Source organism: Podarcis cretensis, assembly GCF_951804945.1.
Source record: "Podarcis cretensis genome assembly, chromosome: 2".
NCBI classification, from domain to species: Eukaryota; Metazoa; Chordata; class Lepidosauria; order Squamata; family Lacertidae; genus Podarcis; species Podarcis cretensis.
Genome location: NC_137171.1, coordinates 64,107,266 through 64,127,379, shown reverse-complemented (window position 1 = coordinate 64,127,379; position 20,114 = coordinate 64,107,266). Strand labels below are relative to the sequence as shown.

General features: G+C 45.2%; 1 protein-coding gene across 2 annotated transcripts in view; it reads left to right on the top strand.

Moving 5' to 3' along the window:
* The first annotated feature begins 4,624 nt into the window (after positions 1-4,624).
* The window catches only part of CCDC69 (coiled-coil domain containing 69), a 35,413-nt gene continuing 19,923 nt past the window's right edge, over positions 4,625-20,114 (top strand). The window contains exon 1 of one of the 2 annotated variants that reach the window (XM_079968315.1): positions 4,625-5,029. In XM_079968315.1, coding sequence (XP_079824441.1) covers positions 4,982-5,029 — 48 coding nt within the window. In that variant the 5' untranslated portion in view covers positions 4,625-4,981. The remainder of the gene's footprint in view (positions 5,030-20,114) is intronic. The other variant, XM_079968314.1, reaches the window with a different exon arrangement.

Below are 20,114 nucleotides of genomic sequence, written 5' to 3'. Positions count from 1 at the left end.
ATGCATAAATAATAAACAACATTACTTATATCATAACATAATTTCGTCACTTCTTTGGACTCCCTCACATCTCCCGCTTGCACTTACATCGTTACAAAAAAATTTTCCAAGCAAATTACCCACTTGTTTGCAATCTTATCTCCGCTCATTTAAATAAAATCTAGCAGTTCTCCAAAAAGTTTGTATTTTCCTTAATCTCACTTATCGTCAAATTCAGATCTAATTCAGTGGTGGGCAATTATTTATGATCTAGCATCCTTCTTAACATTCAACCAAATTACAATATTTTTGTAAATAAATCTTGAATTTCCTCCAGTCTTCCTCAACCCTCTCCTCTCCCAGGTCTCGGATTCTACCAGTCATCTCGGCCAGTTGCATATAGTCCATCAGCTGCATCTGCCACTCTTCCAGTGTGGGTAGATCTTGAGTTCTTACAATTTTATTATAGAGTAAGACATCGCATTCCTATAGTTAATAGCACACACAAATCCATTATTTCAGCACTTTATTTAACTAACCAAAATTGTATATCACTTAATTATAATGAAACCTCTAAAAGGGGTTTACTAGAAATATTAAAGTTATTAAGGAAAGCAGTTGTAAAATTAAAAACCCTTAAAGATCATTAAAATGAGCAGTAAAGGTGTCTGGGCAGTCTTGCCTAAACATTACCCATTCATCTAACTGATACTTCGTATTACTTCAGACACAAGAGCCCCCCCCCATTATTTTTGCAATTCTGATCTGACATCCTTTGTATGTTTAGGTCTGGGGTTCCCAAGGTGGTGCCAATGGGCACCACAACACCCTCAGATTACAATCTTTATTTTTATTTATTTTATTTATTTTTAAAATGAGTATTTGTGTCTTTGGGGATTGTTTGCTTGGGAGCAGGTTGCCTATTTTTTGTGGGGAGGGTCTTGCTTTTTAGTTTATGTCTCATTCATTTTTGGTCTGACCATCACTAGTTTTTCCTCTGCGTGTGACATGGCGTTTTTGTGCTGCCCATGAGAGTTCCTTAGATTCTCAAATGTGCCCCAAATGGTTGGACACCCCTGCTTTAAGCAGTAGCACTCGAAGGCCCAGAGCTGGTTGTGCAGTTTACATAGCAAGTGTCATGCTAGAGGCTGCAGCGGCTTTCCCGGGATATTTGCTTTGTGTTTGCTTCCTGCTATTCAGGTTTGGCACACCAAGACCAGACTGAAATTGTGGGGCACTGCTAACAAGACATGCCCTGAGTTTAAATATCTGCTTGTTAAGCTGGGGGAGTTCAAGAGGCATGGCAATGCCCCTCAGATGCAGGATCCAAGATGGGGTGGAGAGGAAAGGAGGAGGCAGCAGCAGCAGCAACAGGAAGTAGCTGTTTCCTCTGTCAGCCACTTACCTTGAGTCTGAAAGAGGCGTCCTCCTTCCGCCTTCCCACAAATCATACATATAAATAATGAAGTCAGGTGCTGTATTATGGTCAAAGTGGTGGGACTGATCATTGGCCATTGTTGCTGACAATTATATACCATTTTTGTCTTCCAAGGCTCTCAAGGTGGTGGACATGGTCCTCCTCCTCCCCGTTTCAACCTCACAACAACCCTGTGAGGTAGGTCAGGTTAAGAGACGTTGACTGGCCCAAGGTCGTCCAGTGAGCTTCCTGGCTGAGTGAGGATTAGAACTCCACTCTCCCAGGTCCTAGTCCAACACTCTAACCACTGCACCACACAAAAAGAATCACATTGTGCAATAAGAGTGTCAGGGAAGGTGAATGGAATGGGATATCCTCAAAGAGCAATGCTAACCGGAGCGCTGAAACATTTTGTTGGAAGAGCCTGCTCTCAAGCCAGGTGAACCTCGCAGGCAAAGGCATGTATGAAGAGGCAGAATAAAGTGGAGGTCTGTTGCTCTCCCTGGCCCAGATGGCATTGTACCAGAAGTCTTGGAGAACCTAAGAACTTAAGAAAAGCCTGCAGGATCAGGCCCATCTAGTCCAGCATCTTCTTCTGACAGTGGCCAGCCAGCTGCCTCTTGTGGGAGGAGAAGGAACAGGCTCAGAATATCCCTGAAAAGCAGTGCACTTGCCTCCAGAGCCATATTATGGATGGACACCAAAGGTTCCCAGTTTCCATGTCTTTGGATACAGCCAGCCATCTGAATGAACTAGATCTCTGCAGCAAAGACCCTTTGCTGCACACTAGGATATACTGTATCCCAGGCACCATGCAAATATGGATGCCCCTGTAATTATTTACAGCCAGCTAGTTTAACAGATATATTTTTTCTTTCCAAGGAGGAGGCAACAAACGTGTCCATTTATCTGGATTCCTCCCAGCCAGGCATTTGCCATTCTTCTTACTGAGGGAAGGGTCTTAAGGGATGTAACCGAATCTCGCCCAGGGCCCCCGATTTAAATGGCAACATTTTAAAAACAAACATGTGCTGTAACTGAAGTCTGTAACCACAACACTCCCTGCCATGCTGCTGCCCAGAAAGCAGGAAGCCCGCCCTATCAACATATCCGAAAAGGTTATCGTATTACAGCTAATACTGGGCTGCTCTGAGGGAAAGAAGACGGCAGGGCTGAGGAACAGCCAAAACCACAACATGCCACAAAACCCGCTGCAGCGCTGCCCTTAAATCCAGACGGGAAACACCACACAAGTGGGAAATAGGAATGTATGTACCTGTGCAATGTTGCCAGGTTTGAGCAAGGCTGTCAGCCACTATTTGTGTGTGTTTGGGCTGCAGATGCTTGGGATTCTGTAGCTGTAATCCTAGAGCTCTTTACCTGGGATTAAAGGTAAAGCTACCCCTGACTGTTAGGTCCAGTCGCGGCCGACTCTGGGGTTGCAGTGCTCATCTCGCTTTACTGGCCAAGGGAGCCGGCGTACAGCTTCCGGGTCATGTGGCCAGCATGACTAAGCTGCTTCTGGCGAACCAGAGCAGCGCACGGAAACACCGTTTACCTTCCCCCCGGAGTGGTACCTATTTATCTACTTGCACTTGGACGTGCTTTCAAACTGCTAGGTTGGCAGGAGCAGGGACTGAGCATCAGGAGCTCACCCCGTCACGGGGATTCGAACCGCTGACCTTCTGATCGGCAAGCCCTAGGCTCTGTGTTTAGACCACAGCGCCACCTGTGTCCCTTACCAGGGATTAAGCTCCATTAAATTCAACAGGACTTCCTTTAGAGCAGACACATGCATAGTATAGCACTGTAACCGTACATGTTTTGCAGCTGAGGGCCCAGTTTAAAAAAAGATGCCAGGCATATGCAACTCCAAATGCATATATTCCACCAACCCACTCATATCCTGTTTAAAATGGGGCCGAAAGCAGAAAGTGCAACATCACTGTCTTGGGCTTTTAAGGAAAGGCAGGGTACAAATCTAAGAAGAAGCAACTCCAAGCCAAGGTTGCAGGTTTGATCCCCATATGGGCTACCTGCATATTCCTGCATTGCCAGGGAGTTGGACTCGATGACTCTTCGATTGGCCGTTCCAACTCTATGAAATCACAGCCAGTGTGGTGTAATGGTTCAAATGTCACAGTAGGTGTGGGGAGACCTGCGTCCAAACCCCTACCTAGCCATGAAACACATCGGCCTAGTTTACATGCATACATATGGCTTATATTATTTGTGGCTTTTCTTTTCTTTTCTTTTTTGCATGGGTGGGATGTTTTAATTTAGTTTAACAACAACAAAAAATAGAATTGTCTTTCTAAATTGTTTTTCTAATGCTGGTTTTAAGGTATCCATGTTTGTGTTTGTATTTTCCTTAAAATATTATAAGTCTCTTTGAGTTGCCATGGCAAAAAAAGAGAAACTAATAAAAAATAATTAATTCATTACAACTACTTGCCTTTTAGAAGTGGGCAGGGGCGTAGGAAAGGGGTGCGGGGGGTGCGGCAGCCCTGGGTGTTATCTCTAAGGGGGTGACAAAATGGCTCACCACGGGGGGGGGCACTTAATGCGGGGCCTGTCCTGTCCTGTCCTGGGAGTGAAGCAGTGGCTCAGGACCCTGCACTGCCCCAAATGGCAGCGTGGGGCTTGTGTCCGCCAGGCAGACTCCATGGGCAGCTCGCCGCACTGCCCCCCTGGGCGGATCGCCTCTGCCCCGCTGCTCTGGGTGCCGGAGCAGCTAGCTATGCCCCGGTAAGTGGGTGGGATTTTTAAAAGCTACTTCTTTTTCCTCTCAGTTTTAATATATCTATGCTGGGGTTGTTGTCTGCCTGTCTGTCTGTTTGGCTGTAAGTTGCTTCGGGTTGCCCCAGGCAAGATAAAGTGACTGACAAATGTAATTGATATGATATGATATGATTTTAGAGCATGGTTGCAGTTTCTATCCCCGTATGGGACAGCTATATTTGGGACACTGCATTGCAGTGGGTTGGACTATAACAGGCAGAGGCAAACTCGACCCTCCAGATGTTTTGGGACTACAATTCCCATCATCCCTGACCACTGGTCTTGTTAGCTAGGGATGATGGGAGCTGTAGTCCCAAAAACATCTGGAGGGCCAAGTTTGCCTATGCCTGGATTAGAATGATCCTCAGGATCCCTTCTAACGCTACAGTTTTATGATTCGATGATTCAATGATAATTCTTCTTCTTTGGCGATGGCAGTTCCTGGGAGGTCACGTAGCCCCCTGCATCTCGGACTCCCTCTTGCGGCCGCGTATAATCAACAACCGCGATGCTTCTCTTAACTCTTCCGCAGCTGGAGTTTTATCTAGTTCCTCTTTCTTTCTCTTTTTTGCAAGGGAACCATTCGAAGGGGCATCTCTTCGGAGACTTACGGCGCGCGACGGTCTCCGCATGAAGTTCATGCAGGCTGTTGTCAGGTTCACTTTCGGGGTCTTGTCGTCGGAGGAGGCAGCGCGCGGGATGAGGGAGACCTCCCCGTCCCGCGGCGGCGGCGGCGGCGGCGGCGGCGGCTCTTAACCCCTGGGATTCCTCGGAGAGCTTTCCCCGCGCCGCGCTGCGAGAGGGATGGGCTGCAAGGGGAGCAAAATGGGCTGCTGCGAATCGGGAAGAAAGGTAACGGCGGCGGGGGGCGCGGAGTTTTTTAAGGGGAGTTGAAGTTTTGTTGGACGGGTTTCCTTTGACAGGCACCCGGAGGGGAACGGAAGGGCAGCGGGTCTGGCGCGCTAGACACCCCGCATCTAATCGGTGAGCGGGTCCGAGCGGGGAGAGAGACTTTTAGCCTGCAAGAAAGAGAGAGAGAGGAAGGAAGGAAGGAAAGAAGGAGCAGTTAGCAACCGAGCCACCGTGCTCGACTGCCCCGGAGACAAGGCTCCTTGCGTGGGAGGAAAAGTTAGAGACACGAGCCCGCCCCGCACCCCCCGCGCGCAAAAAAAGAAGCAAGTCGAGGAGCCAAGCTGGAGCCCAGCGGTCACTAAAGTCCTTCCTTTGGGAAGGGGGGCGGCTGGGGAGGCGCGTTGCCCTCCAGCCGCTTCCAAACAAAGAGATTTCTTCCGAAGTCTAATCTGAAAGGGAGGGGAGCGCCGGGCAACTTTGGGAACGCGCGATTGGCTGGAAGGAGTGTGGGGGATTTTCGTACCTGGGGAGGCGAGGGGGGCTGTGAAGTGTCTGTAGACCCGGGTTGCCGCTGTTCGACTGACGTGTACACGTGGGGCATGCTCAAACTCGCGTCACGTGTGAACGATCTCGTTCTCTGGCCTTTCCCTGGGGGGTGGATGGGTGGAGGTTGGGTGTGCAAAGCTGCCACAGAGGAGAAAGGATTTCCTCGGGTGGGAGTTTGTTTTGGTTCTTGTTTTTATTACGAATTTTGTGTTTTTTATCTTGTATTTCTAAGTTGTGAGCCCTCTGAGATCTACAGATGAAGCGCGGTAACCAAATAATAATAAGATTATAATTACAAATAAATAAATAGGTGATGACGCAGGGAAAGTAGTCCGCACGTATTTATGCAGGAATGAATGGTCCTGCAGGTTGGCTGACACTAGACCCTGGGTGGGGTAGAGTGGGGGTAGTAATTCTGGATCAAGTGATCCGGGGTTAAAACGTGGGTCGTGTATCCTAAATCGCTTCTGGTTGCCGAGGTCATAGGCTGAGTTTCTGAAAACTCAGCATAAAGTTATGTGTGGTCTTCCCAACGCATCTGCCTGTAATTCTCCAGGGTCGCTCCTGGCAAGTGCTGGATCCCACGTCTTTAAAAGGGAGTGCATTCCATGAAAGGCAGCGGTAACCTCCACTCATATTCTCTGTTGCTACTTTGTTTTTAAGAAAATAAAAACACTTTCCCAATTATTGTCCTAGAAAGAAGAAAGATGTTTTGGCAACCTTCAGCTTAAGTCAAAGCAAATGTGAGACTTATTTGGGAGATAGGATGGGAGTTTGCAGATTCAGGGTTCTGTCTCTGGGTTAGCGGTGAGGTTCTATCCAGCATTGTATAAAGACAGGTTTTGGGTACTTTTTTGCGTTCCAGTTGTGTGCTGTTAAACTCAGGTGAGAGATCAGGCTAAGCTACCCTGAAGCTCTGGTCTACATTTCAAGCTTCTCAAAATCCGAAATCAGGACAATGTCTTCATTCTTGTAAATAGCCTCTTGTTCTCATGCTTGTGTGTGTGTGTGTGTGTGTGTGTGTGTGTGTGTGTTTGATGGCGAAATGTATGATAAAATGTTGATATTGGCAATTTCCTGTTAAAAAAACCAGCGCCACAAAACAACCCACAGCTTTGCTGGAATATTTATGCTGGTTGTTCAGGAGCTGGCATATTCTGATTAATGTTTACATCCTAGTCCTCTGAATTTTAATATATTCTCTGATGTTGGGGAACTTTTCTTTCTTTCAAGAGCTGCCTTGAGGATAAATTTGGGGGCACATGCTGGCAGTAGGTGGGCACCAAGCTCAAAGTAGACAGTGCCACCTGTCTTTCTATCTGCCACTCCTTACCCTGTGGGCATAGCCAGGATTTATGTTGGAGAGGGGGCAGGCTTCATGTTAGTGGGGGCAGAACCTCAGTTAGTTAAGTATTTTTATTGATTTACTTGGTGCGGGGGTGGACAGCTGCCCCTCTGCCCTCCCTTGGCTTTGCTCATGCCTTACCCCCATCCCCCCCCCCGCCCCTGGCTATCCACATGAAATTAGGCTGAGGGCTACATACAATCCTTGCACTACAGGTTCCCAACCCTGGAATAGACCATTAAAGCTGCATAATATACAACAGCATACAGAACACACTTACCTGGGAGTAAGTCCCATTGAACATGTGTGGGATTGCACAGTTTGTCTATAAAGGTTATAGAGTAGCTTGAATGAAAAAAGCTGTGCTGCCTTTTCTTTCAGTGGTCAGTTATCTACAACAAAATACAACATTTCAGGACATTTTGCATGACCATGTAAGACGAATTCTCTTTTGAATCATGTTGTTTGAATGAGTCTGTCTCTGATTGCCATGGTCAGGTGTGACTGTTTCTGCTTCCTGATTCAGACAGATTGCTATAACAACAGATTTCACAATGTGCCGTTGTTAATTTCTAAGAGAAATGTACATTCTCAAGCCACTGATCACAAAACTCTGCCTTCTGTTCGCAGAAGGGATGGGCCATTGTTACAGACTGGCAAAGAAAACACACTTTGCCTATGCTTAGAAGTGCCCTTGCTTTCAATATGGCATGATGAGCACATTTTTCTAGGGCTGAAGCCTGGTGAGCTTGGCTCAAATGAAGCCTTGCCAAAATGATGGGGCAAACCCCACCATATAACTTAATATTTCTGCAAGTAAATATCTATAAGCTTTCACTGTCCATAAACATTCCTTTCTTGACACACATTTTTGCTCATTTCTCAGGGAAAAGAGATATCAGAAGACAAACATGTTATTCTATATGTTTGAATTCTGTGGGAAGGTTTACTAAAGAACATCTGCGACTGTTGCTCTTTTCTTCCTTTCCTTTTTTCTTTTTTGTTGCAGCGTGCACCTGTCTCTGCTCAATAAATATGCTTAACTGTATTGCAAAGTACGTTAATCCCCTTATAAGCAAAGTCAAACAATTTCCTATCAGACCAGTCAGAGCTGTGACAGCAACTTTTCTCCAGTTTGCACTACATTTTAAAATTGCAGTGAGCAGGAGGGACAGTGTTTGGGAGATTACTTTCAGAGATATGGAAAGAACTAGAATGGGAACATACCATGCACTCGAATTACTACTATCCATACTTAGGAGAACTTACACCAAACAAATCTGAGTGACAGCTTCTCCCAAATTTCACACCATGAATATCATCTTAAAGTATTCCGTCTCTACACTAAGCTAGACAAATCTCTGTTTCCCAATTTTTCAATTTTAAAATCAGCTTTCCACATTGGTTTGTGAATGTTCTTTTTTAAAAGTCAGCGTGAAAATCAACACATATTTGTATGTGCATTTTTCCTAATCTACACATTTTTGCTAGGAATTTCCCCCAATTTTGTATATTATTTTCATGAATATATGCACACTCCCCCCCCCATATATGTTGTTTGGTTGGAGAACTGCATGCCAAAATTTGGAGAAGTCTGAATTTTGAAAAACAGCTGCATTTGGGTTTGTGTATTGGTTTGGGAAATATGAATCCACTTAAACAGATCCTTTAAAAAGAAGCAAGCAACATTTGATACCTATCTGAGGTTTCTTCAGGATAGTATTTTATTTATTTATATTAAAAATTATAAACTGCACCGAGTCCAATAATAGATTTTACGGTGGCATGGAAATAAATTTAAAAGTATAAAAACATTATAATACAAACCAAAAATATGATAAAATTAAGAGAGGTGAAACATGAAACCAGCTAAAACTATCACAATCTAAATTGCCCAGTGCACATAAAAAGGTTTTAACAGTGTAGCACAAAGAATACAGTGTCCACGCTAAATGTCTCGGGTTCAACAATCCCCAGCATCTCCAGGTAGGATTTAGAAAGACGCCTGTCTATATACAATACTGAGCTCTGTTGACCAATGGCTTGGCTCTGTAGAAGGCAGCTTCCCCGCACATCACAGAGAGGGCTATTCAAAAGCTTTGTCTCTGACCACGCAGTAACCTAAATCCCGTGCTTCTTGCACATGTGCAAGAATTGAGGTTGGAAACTTACACCACCACCCCTTGGCACTTACTCAAAAGAAGAGACAAATACCCTCCGAGTGGAGGTTTTGACTGTGGGATCCTAGCCAGTGTTAATCTGCTCAGGTGGAGCTGTTCAGCTGCTGCTTTGCCATTTCAGGCCTGTGGGCTCTGGTAGGCCTCAGCCTTTCCTGTCATTTATTTTTGTTTCTCCCAAGAGTGAGAAGATAAGGAAGCGATTGTCTTGGTGCAGCACACCAGAATCCTGTGGGGATGTGTTCAGTAAGAATGCTGCTGTGCGCTGCCAGGACATTGCAGAGACACATTATATCGGGGTGTGGAATTCCTCCTCCTGGCACAGGACGACACGCGCTCTGTTCTTGCAGTCTGATCTCTGATGGAGAGGAAGGCTGGGAGATACCTTGCCATCTTGGAAGATCGGGGCTGAGCCCTGGCTTCCCCACCCCAGACCCGGATTGAACATATTGCACTGTTCGGAGGACAACACTACAACCATTGGGTGGCCACATATTCGACTTGAAAGAGGCCATTTCCTCTGCTTGAATAAGTCCTCTCTTTTAAGGGTTGTATGGTCCAAGTTCAGTTGTCAAGATGAAGAGTCATAGAGTGTAGACCCCTGAAACTGATGGGCATGACTTAACTTGGGTCATAAGTCATGTCCATCAGTTTCATGGGTCTACTCTGCGACTCTTCATCTTGACAACCAGACCAGGTCATCTTAACCTGAGGGGATACAACCCAAAGGCAGGAGAGCAGGTTACTAGAATGTGGCCGGCAACAGTTGGTGTGGGGACAAGGGACTAAGGAGGCACACAAGCACCATGCTGAGATATACTGTACTTCTATTTACATTATAGTAATGGCTCCTTAGGTTGAATCCTCTTGGATTTTGTGGTGGTGCATTAAGTGGCCACCCTATGCGACAAGTTATATAAAATGTAAGGTAGCAGAACCTGATCAGCAGGCTAGAACAATGTACAAGGAAGAGGAAACACTGGGCATAATTGTGTGGGAATAAGAGGGCGTTCGGTGGGGGCTTTTCATGCATTCTTGGGTTGCAGTTAACCATCTCTTTGTGCTGTGACCTGTGTGGGTTGGCCATACTTTAAAGTGATAGTAGCCTTGATCATCAACTTTGCATAGGAAGTCAGAACATTGGTCTATCTTTCTAGCTCAGCATTGGTGACAGAGCAGTGGCTTTCCAGGGTTTCAGGCAGGAGTCCCCTCTGGCCTGACCTGGAGATCCTGGGGATTGAACCTGTGACCTTTTGCAAGCAAATCAGGTGCTTAACCACTGAGCTACAGCCCATTCCCAACAATTCCCCCCCTGGAATGATAATCAGTGATCTTCCCAGGCATATATTAAGCAGCTGAAGAAGACAGGCCACAAATTGTCAACAGAAGGTGTTTTTTTTCAACAACTGCTGCATGGACAGCACTTCCAACCAGTTTTCAGAGTGTGAAGATGGCTATCGACTTCTTCTTTCTTCTTTCCATGTTTTGATTGCTGTGCTCTCTCACCTTCTGTATTAGTATGGTGGTCTGCCTGAGAGAGAAGTGACTATCCTATGAGGCAGGAGTGGGGCCTGTGGCGTTTCAGATCTTGCTGAACTACAACTCCCATCATCCCTGATCATTGGCTATGCTGCCTGAGGCTGATGGGAACTGGAGTTCCATCTGGAGGACGACTGATCAGATGGAAAAGAAGAACCCACAGTCTTTTCCTTAATAGGAAATGCCTTGAATGAGCTGCTTCTGGGGTTGGAGAAGAAGTGTTTGAGAAGCAGCTCAGTTTAGAAGAGACTGCTTGAATAGTGTGTCCTAGTAAACTGTCCAAGTCCTTCAGCTCTCTATATTGGACAAACAGGCCAAACCTTATGCCAAAGAATAAACGGACATAAATCTGACATCAGGAACCACAAGACAGAGAAACCAGTAGGAGAACACTTCAATCTCCCAGGACATTCTATACAAGATCTCAAAGTAGCTCTTCTATTACAAAGGAATTTCAGAAATAGACTGGAAAGAGAAGCTGCTGAATTGCAACTTATTACCAAACTTAAAACAATGGAGAGACCTGGACTGAACAAAGACATTGGATTCTTATCTCATTATACATGACAAAGCCATTTTTCACCTTCTCACCCCTTGCTTTTTCCTGTAAGACCTATTGCAGTCGTTAAGAGTCGTCAACAGACTCATCACAGCTATCTGCCAATCACCCAATCCCACCACCCTTCTGAGTAATACCCCTCCCCACCTTCTCACTATATAGAAGGGTCTGGTGACTTCTGTTTCAGTGTATCTGAAGAAGTGTGCATGCACACGAAAGCTCATACCAAGAACTAACTTAGTTGGTCTTTAAGGTGCTACTGGAAGGAATTTTTTTGTTTTGACTATGGCAGACCAACACGGCTACCTATCTGTCCAAGTCCAAGTAATACTTGTGTCACACCTGCAGTTAATTTGTACATAAAACCTGTTATATATTGCAAAATTTTATATGCCAATGGTCATAACAAAACAGTCCAGTGAGCTTTATATATTTGAGAAAGGTCTGAAGGAAAACTACCCTTTAACCCACTTATATGAGCTGATGCTGATGTAACATTCATCCTCCAAGTATCCATTGAAGAATATGCATTAAGAAGGTTGCATCATAGTAGAAGTAGTAGTAGTAATTTATTTATACTCCACCCATCTGGCTGGGTTACCCAAGCAACTCCAAAACATATAAAAACATAATAAAACATCAAACATTAATAGCAACGATCTGATCCAATATAAAAAGCCACAATAACAACGAATCTAATGCTCACCTTTTTTGGCCAAATTACGTTGCAAAAATTAAGGTGCACATTAGATTCCATGGCACATTTGCATTCGCCAGCAAATACTGTACTTTTTTTGGTTTCAAGGTTCTGAAAATTGAGGTGCACATTAGATGTGATGGTGAATACATGAATTTTCCAGGGATCCTCTAGGGATACATATCTTGGAGGGAAAGTATATGAAGCCTACTTTGCAAGCAGCCAGAAATTCAGACAAAGGAATACTTCTTCTACTGTTGTCCCTCCCTTTGGGTCATCTTTCCATCTGCAACTGCGGTTAGGAACACACCCTGTGTCAAAACCAGACACCTGTCCTAAAAGAGGAAACAGTCACTAACAATGCACTATTATGCATCTCTGTTCAGAAGTAAGTCCCATTTAGTTCCATGGGACATGCTCCCAGGGAAGTGTTTACTGGACTGCAGCCCCAGAGGCATGAACAGAGGCCAGGAAATGGAGACTGATTGTTAGCATATGTGGAGGGTCCGGCTGCTCTTCTGCATCTCCATTACCTTCTTGTGTTCTGCAAGAATATTGTAACATTCTCTCAATACAGCTGCATTGCAAAAGCAGTGACTCGTTTAAAAAAAGCAGCAAACAGGCACAGAGACTCAAGCTGCAAGAGTTGTGCTAGAAGCCTTGACTGGACCATTATGGGATGTGCATGATTGCACAGCAGCTGATCCCAAGGGAACTCAACAAAATCAATTCCTCTAGAGGTGTGTGTGTGTGTGTGTGTGTGTAGGTCACATGCATTGCTCAGGAATTATAAGAAACTCCCCAATCAGTACAGTTTTGAAAAGTTAAGTTACACCATCATGTTTCAAAATGGTTGGGGTGCCACATGTCCAGATTTCCCCAGACATTACCGGGATTTCAAAAGTGGAACTGGTGGAATTTCTTAAAGGTGGTGTTTTGACAATTGAAAAAATCATGGGTTTTTTTGGCGTTTTGTAAAGAAAAGCTTAACTCCTCTCAGGGTGTCCTTTTTTTTACTTTTTGAAATATGGCAACCCTAAAAATGGTGTCCAGTTGTATCCAAACATAGACAAAAAAACTGCTCATTGATCCCAGGCACCATCATGCAAAATTTAGTTGCGATGTCTTATGCAGTGTCCAAATGCATAAAGAACAGACAAAACAACAACTTTCCAAAATATATATGCTATAGACATGCGTGCGCGCACAGAACCCCATAGCGGCAAGCATGCGTTTTACACAAAATTCTCATTCTCAGAAGCAGCACATGAGGACAACTATAATAATGGGTAGTATGGAGTTAAACATTGTCTGTAATTATTATGAGTTCGTGCTCCACCCTTTAGTTTGTTATGCTGTTACTTTCATTTTCCCGTCCAATTGCGTTAATCTGTTGATCCAGAGGTTTTCAATTTTTTGAGTCCATGGCTCCCTTGACCAACTACTTTCTTTCTGCGGCACCCCTGTGGGGCTCAGGAGCCCAGTTAGGTCATCCCTTGCTTGCAGAGCCTGCAGCCCCGCACCCTTTTTCAAACACCATCCCTTGTGGAGTGTTCCCTCATCCTCCTCTCCTCTCCCTTCTCCTTGGGAGTCCTCCAGACAGCTACCACCACCGCTCCTGGTCTCTGAGCTCCCGCCTGCCCCAAAGAGAGGTGCCTCCTCATGTTGCCCCACAGGGGCCTAGGAAAAGGATGCCCCCATTTGCCTGGGGAATTTGTAGCCAGGGCTGCTGCAACAAACAGCCACACAAGCCTTTGGGAGGCAGAGGCACAAGAGGGCATCAGAGGAGGGAGGGAAGAAAATTGAGATAGAGGCCAGTGTTGCCCGTGGCACCCCTGACCATCATTCATGGCACCCCAGGGTGCCACAACACACTGGTTGAAAACCACTGTGTTAATCAATAAACAGTCCTTCTTTCTGGGTCTGCAAAGTGAATAACCCTTTTTTATATGAAATAAGAACTTAACAGCATTAAGCCTGTTTCTTGATGACCCTTCCTGATAGTAGGTTGAGGTTCACATGCTACCTAGATACTTCTGCCCAATACATGAAAATGCCCTACATGTTTTTGTTTTGTTTTTTTAAGAAATAGGGAACCCAGAACGTCGGGGGAAAGGTTCTAGTCTTCTATGTGTGTGAGAACCCATGGGAAAACATTCCTTCATAGGAGCCCTCTCCAAGACTCAAGAGATTGGTATGCCACGATTTTGTTTAGCAGTGCACACAGCAGCTCTCAGTTAGGTCACAAAATCAGAAAAGTCTATTAGCACAGTTATGAACTCGCACAAGACACCCACAATAAACAATAAACCATGTTATGTAAAATAAATAAAATGGGTTGTATGCAGCGTGGCACAAAGTAGACAGTTTCGTCAGCACAAAGATTTCTGCTTGCACAATTCCCCCCACTCCACTTGCAGGTTTCCAGAGCAGATGTGGGGAGGGCACTGGGTGCCTACAGTGGGAGGCAGAGGAAGCAGTAATCCTCGTGCTGCCAGGACGATTTGCCGGGAAACCACCCAATGGAGTCACATACCCTCCAACACTTATCCAATGAAAATAGGGATGCCCCATTCCATAATGATAATTTGACTATTTATACCCCCCACATCTTCCTGGGTTGCCCCAGCCACTCTGGGCAGCTTCCAGCATATATAAAAACTTAAATCATTCAACATTTTAAAAGCTTCCCTATACAGAATTGCCTTCAGATGACCCGGGGGCTGGATGATGCCATACCCTCCAATGAAAATAGGGACATCCTAAGGAAAAGTGGGACATTCCGGGATGAAATCAGAAAACGGGCATCTTCTTTAAATCAGGAACGTTCCTGGAAAACAGGGACACTTGGAGGTCTGGAGTCACAGCAAATCTGACAGGGTCATTTAAATCTGATCCTGCTCTAATAAGAGAGAAGATCCGGGATTAAATGAGGTGGGTAAAGTATGGTGCAGGGCAGGACCCCATTCAGCAGAATGGGCAGGTGGAGCCTCAGACGCAGCAACAGGGCTGGGTCACAGCGTCTGTAACCCAAGGTACCACTGTACTCTGCTGACTTCAAAAATGCTGTGACCCAGCCCTGTTGCTGCGTCACAGCATTTTTGAAGTCAGCAGAGTACAGAGTGGTACCTTGGGTTACAGACGCTTCAGGTTACAGACGCCGCTAACCCAGAAATAGTACCTCTGGTTAAGAACTTTGCTTCAGGATGAGAACAGAAATTGTGCGGTGGTGGTGTGATGGGCCCCATTAGCTAAAGTGGTACCTCAGGGGAATCTTTTTCCTTCTGGTAAAACCATTCACTCCACAGTCTAAAATTACCTAATTGTACCACTGCTCAAATTTTTGGGGTGTTCTTTGTGGATGAGCTGAACCCTAGTCCTAGTCAAGCACACTTCTAGTGCTGTAGCTGGGATAGAGGAGAAAAGGGAAAACGAGAAGCGTAAAGGAACACACAGGTTCCTGCAGACAGGAAGTACATTTTGCAACTCTGTTGGCTCTAAAAATTGGTGCTATATTTTGTTTGAGACAGAGAACCGGGCCTGTGTTTTTACAGGTATACACTGTATAATATAGAAACTGGGACTAGCCATAACTTCCTGCTCCATATTGGGGTGAACATTTACAACACCTCATCCTTAAGGAAATGTCAGATAACAGAAATCTAGAGCTTGATTGGGCCAGGACAAGTTAATATGTTAAGTGCTAAGCCATGACGATAGTAGGATAAAAGGTGTCGTAACTAAATTTTGCCTACCAGACAAGCTGAAAAGATGAAACTTGGCAGTGGTTTGGGGTTCATGAGGTTGTTAAATGTTCTATCCGCAAAGGTTTGGGGCATATGTTTTTACTTAATTTTAATTAAAAGTCTTTCCATATTGCCAAATAAAATGAAAAAAAAATTGTTTTAATAGTTGCTGCACAGTTCTAAATGTTTCACAAGCTCACACATTTCATAAAGCTGGTCACTAAATTACAGCATAGGGCCTGACTGATCCACAAAGTGCTCAGCATCAGCACATGTTTACACAGCAAAGTAAGTAGTCCTTAGAAACTGTAGTTAGGATTGCAGCCTAAGTCTAACCCCTACATCATGTCCATTACATGTACAGTAATTGTTTGGTTTTGTGTACATTTACACAAAAACAACAATGTACTTTCTTCTGCCTCTAAATCTAATCAATAGGGCATTCCAGTTGGCTATTGATTAGATAATTTCCAAGTTTTGGAGTCTGCCGTTCTTGGCTAATTGGAACCATTGGCCTAGAAAGAGTAAGGCCAGCAAGTTGGAGGGAAAGGACTTTCCATGTGGTGTCTCATGCCTTCTGCCAAGTTTGTGATTAAGTAAAACTTCCATACCACTTCCCAAACCACTGCTGTAAAGCAAAGGAAGTGACTGGGAGCATTCCAGCTTTAACAGCACATTGACAGGGAGACAGGCAACTCAAGGAACGAGGCTCTCCCCTTCTCTCTTTCACTTGCCATATGCATTTTATTTTTTTAATTATGGCGATTGCGCCACAGAAGAAAACATGTATGGATGCATGTACTGTAGAAAATAATGGCTTTATAATGCTCCACAAAAGCCATATTCACTCTTATATGTCTTAATCTTCAACCCCACTGTAATGGTTCTAGGGGGTTGCTCGTGCGTAAGTTGCCGCCACTCTTGGCTTGGTTGCCTGGTTGAACCCTTTCTGTCTGGACAGCCCTTCACTTCGTGACTGTCTCAGTCGCTGGCAGAATCCGTCAGTGGGCGTTTCTTAAACTTCTTCCAGCAAAAAAGTTCTTTGACGCCAAGTCTCCTCCTACTCTCCCTGCGCGGAAGTCTTCTGCGCAGGGAGGGTGTGGGCAGCGGAGGACCCATGCTCTCCCCACTAGTCTCCGGTGAAGAGTCCTGGAGCCTTTTCTCCGATTCCCCCATCTGCCCCCCTTCTCTCCTGGTGTTACGTTGATTTCCTTCCCCAGCAGATGGGCTGCCTCTCTCCCTGTTGGGACCCTCTCCAGCATCGCTCTGGAGCCTTCCCTCCGCCTCTGGCTCTGATGGCAGTTCCCTGACACCCACACATAGTGGCTGGAGCTGGCAGAGATACCCATTTAAACCAAGATAATTTGCTTCAGTTACAAATAACATTGCAGAGATCACAGATACAGAAGACGATTCCAGGGATTGTGAATGAAACGACCCAAATTTGCACTGTATGTGTGTGTGTGTGTTTAATTTTCATTTTCATTCACTGTATTTCTCCGCATTATTCATTTATTCCTGAATGTGATTGAAATTCTAGCTTGATTAATTAAAAATATTTATAAACAACAACAACCTGCATCGTTCCAGGATCCAGAGCACTTGTCTGAAGTGCTGTTTGATGCTTTAAAAACCATCTGTTGACAGGACCCTTTGATTCATGGCAGAGCAGCTGAGGAAGGCATTTTGCTATCAGAAATTAATCTCTCTTTTTTTGTTAGTCACTGTAATACACACAACAGATACATGTGCCCTTCTTTCTTACCCGGCTATCTATCTTTACACACACTGCATTTTAAAAACAACCCACCCAGACTCATAGGGTTACTGCAGCACTCCCTAACATGCAACACTCCTATCCTCCAAAACAGTGCCCAACCTCACTCTACTGCTCTCTGAATTTGGATGCTACCTTTGATTATAAGCAGACGCTATGCAGCTATTTTATATCTTGAAACATCTTTCCTCCTCCACCGCATACATAGCATTCTATAAAGAGAAAACCTGGCAGAGATTGGCTCTAGTAGTTAGTGCAGCAAATGTAGGACAGTGTGATCATGTACAGAACAAGCAGTGCCCAAAACTCTCTGCTTTGTCTCACTGGGCACTGATGCCCACATCATTATGTTTTTTAAAAGTCCTTTTGCAGCCCATAGCTTCCCAAAAACATTTTGCATGAACTTCTTCCTTTAGAGACATAGCAGCGGACAGCAAATCCTTCAAAGTCTGTTTTGCGAAATAATTGCAGAAAATCCAAGTGCCAGGATGAGTTTTAAAGGAGCTGTACTAATTCTCCCTCCCAATTTACCCGTGGCTCTTTCTTGCATTCTATATAGTGGCTGGTGTTGTGAGCAGGGATGAGCTATAACCCTCCAGATGTTCCTGAACTGCAACTCCCATCATCCCTGTGCTGGCTGGGGCTGATGTGAGCTGGAGTCCAACAACACCAAAGTTGCAGGTTCGATTCCTGTATGGGGCAGTTGCATATTCCTGCACTAGGGTCCCTTCCAAACCTACAGTGGATAAAGCAACAGATTCACCATTCCTGCTGTATGAGATCAGAAGAAATGGTGGCCTAGAACGGCAACAGACACCAATGCCTTTGGTAGTCCATGAAGGAAGCAAAAGACCTATTCACTGACTGTTCTTTCCTCCCCACCTTTACTCTTGGGGGTATTTATTTATTACATATCCCACCTTTCTTCCAAGGAGTTGAAGGTGGCTCTCCCTCACAAACTCTGAGGTAGTTTAGGCTAAGAGGCAGTGACTGGCCCGAGGTCTCCAAATGTACCTCATGGCTGAGTGGGGATTTGAACCCAGGTCTCCCAGGTCCTGGTCCAACACTCTAACCACTACGCCACACAAGGGGGGCCAAGGTGACAGGCCTTTCCTGCTCCCTTAAATTTCACAGGCACCAGAGACTTGCATTTAATTTGTACCAAAATAGGTTGCATGCCAACCTTGTCAGCATTTTTTTTTTTTAAGAGTACTATTGTAACAATATTTGGGACTATTAATATGAACAGGTCTGCCTGTGCTCACCCACTTCACCTCCTCAGTCTGCTAGGAAGCGGGTGGTGCTGTGGTCTAAACCACTGAGTCTCTTGGGCTTGCCGATCGGAAGGTTGATGGCACAATGGGGTGAGCTCCCATTGCTCTGTCCCAGCTTCTGTCAACCTAGCCCTTCAAAAGCACACCAGTGCAAGTTGATAAATAGACACCGCTGTGGCGGGAAGGTAAACGGTGTTTCTGTGAGCTCTGGCTTCTGTCACGGTGTTCCGTTGCACCAGATGCTGGCCACATGACCCAAAAAGCTGTCTGTGGACAAACACCGGCTCCCTTGGCCTGAAAGCAAGATGAGCGCCGCAACCCCATAGTCGCCTTTGACTGGACTTAACCATCCAGGGGTCCTTTGCCTTTACCTTACCTTTGCTGTTTGGACTAGCATGAATTGAAATTGAGACCAGCACAATACTTATATGGATAACACCTGGAAAAATCCTGCCTGTTCTCACCAACTCTGTCTTTGAGTGTGAGATACAGGATTATATAAACAAATAGTGGGATGCTTGCCCACTATGCAGAGGTGAGCTGAGTGCAGAGATCTCTAAGGATGCACGGTGACCTCTGAATGACCAAAATAAAAATACAAAAACCCAGGAATGTCAACTGGTTTTTCCACAGATTGACATTTGCTCCAATTCAGCGGTAAAGAGACTGTTTTCCTGGGGAAACAGTGGGGCAAACAGAAGACCATTTGGACCTGAGCTGAAAGCAGACAGCAAGCATAACACTAGCTAGACCCATGCTTTCTAGGTGTGAGGCAAACAAAGTGTGAAGGAGCCCTGTAGGACTCCGCAGGGAGGAAGATGGGGACAAAGCAAGAATCAACTTCCACCTACTGTTGGTCTCTTGGCTTTCCACCCCACCAGCACTGCTGAGCACTAGCTACCATTGCTGTCAAGCTGCTAAAAGACAGGCCTGGAGTCACAGAAACACAACAGTGATCAAGGAGGGAGCCCCTTGTGGAATGTGTGAAGAGCCCCCTTGCCTGCTGGGGTTAGTGGGGAAGGGAGAAAAACCCATCCTTCTTGGGCCATTTAGAAATAACTAAATATAATTGTTTTCCTTCTTCCATTGTTGTTAATGCAAATAAACTTGACCCGCCTGGGGCTATGAGGAGGACTGCCAAGTCCATATTACCAAGCAAGGTCCTAAATCCCATTTTTATATAAACCCCTATTTAAAACCGAGGCTGGGATGGAAACTCTGACAGGACCAGAGCTCAAGTGGGGATGGTAGCAGCAGTTGACTCTCTAACAAAGCATTCCTTGGGTGATGATGTAACCGCTTGAACGGCAGCCTAAGCGAGTTTTGCTTGTGCCAGATATTTGGAGGAGTTATTAGGACTGGGCTTTATCCTTGTAATTGCCTGTGATTTATTGCCCCTTTTTAAAAAATATGCGCACACAAACC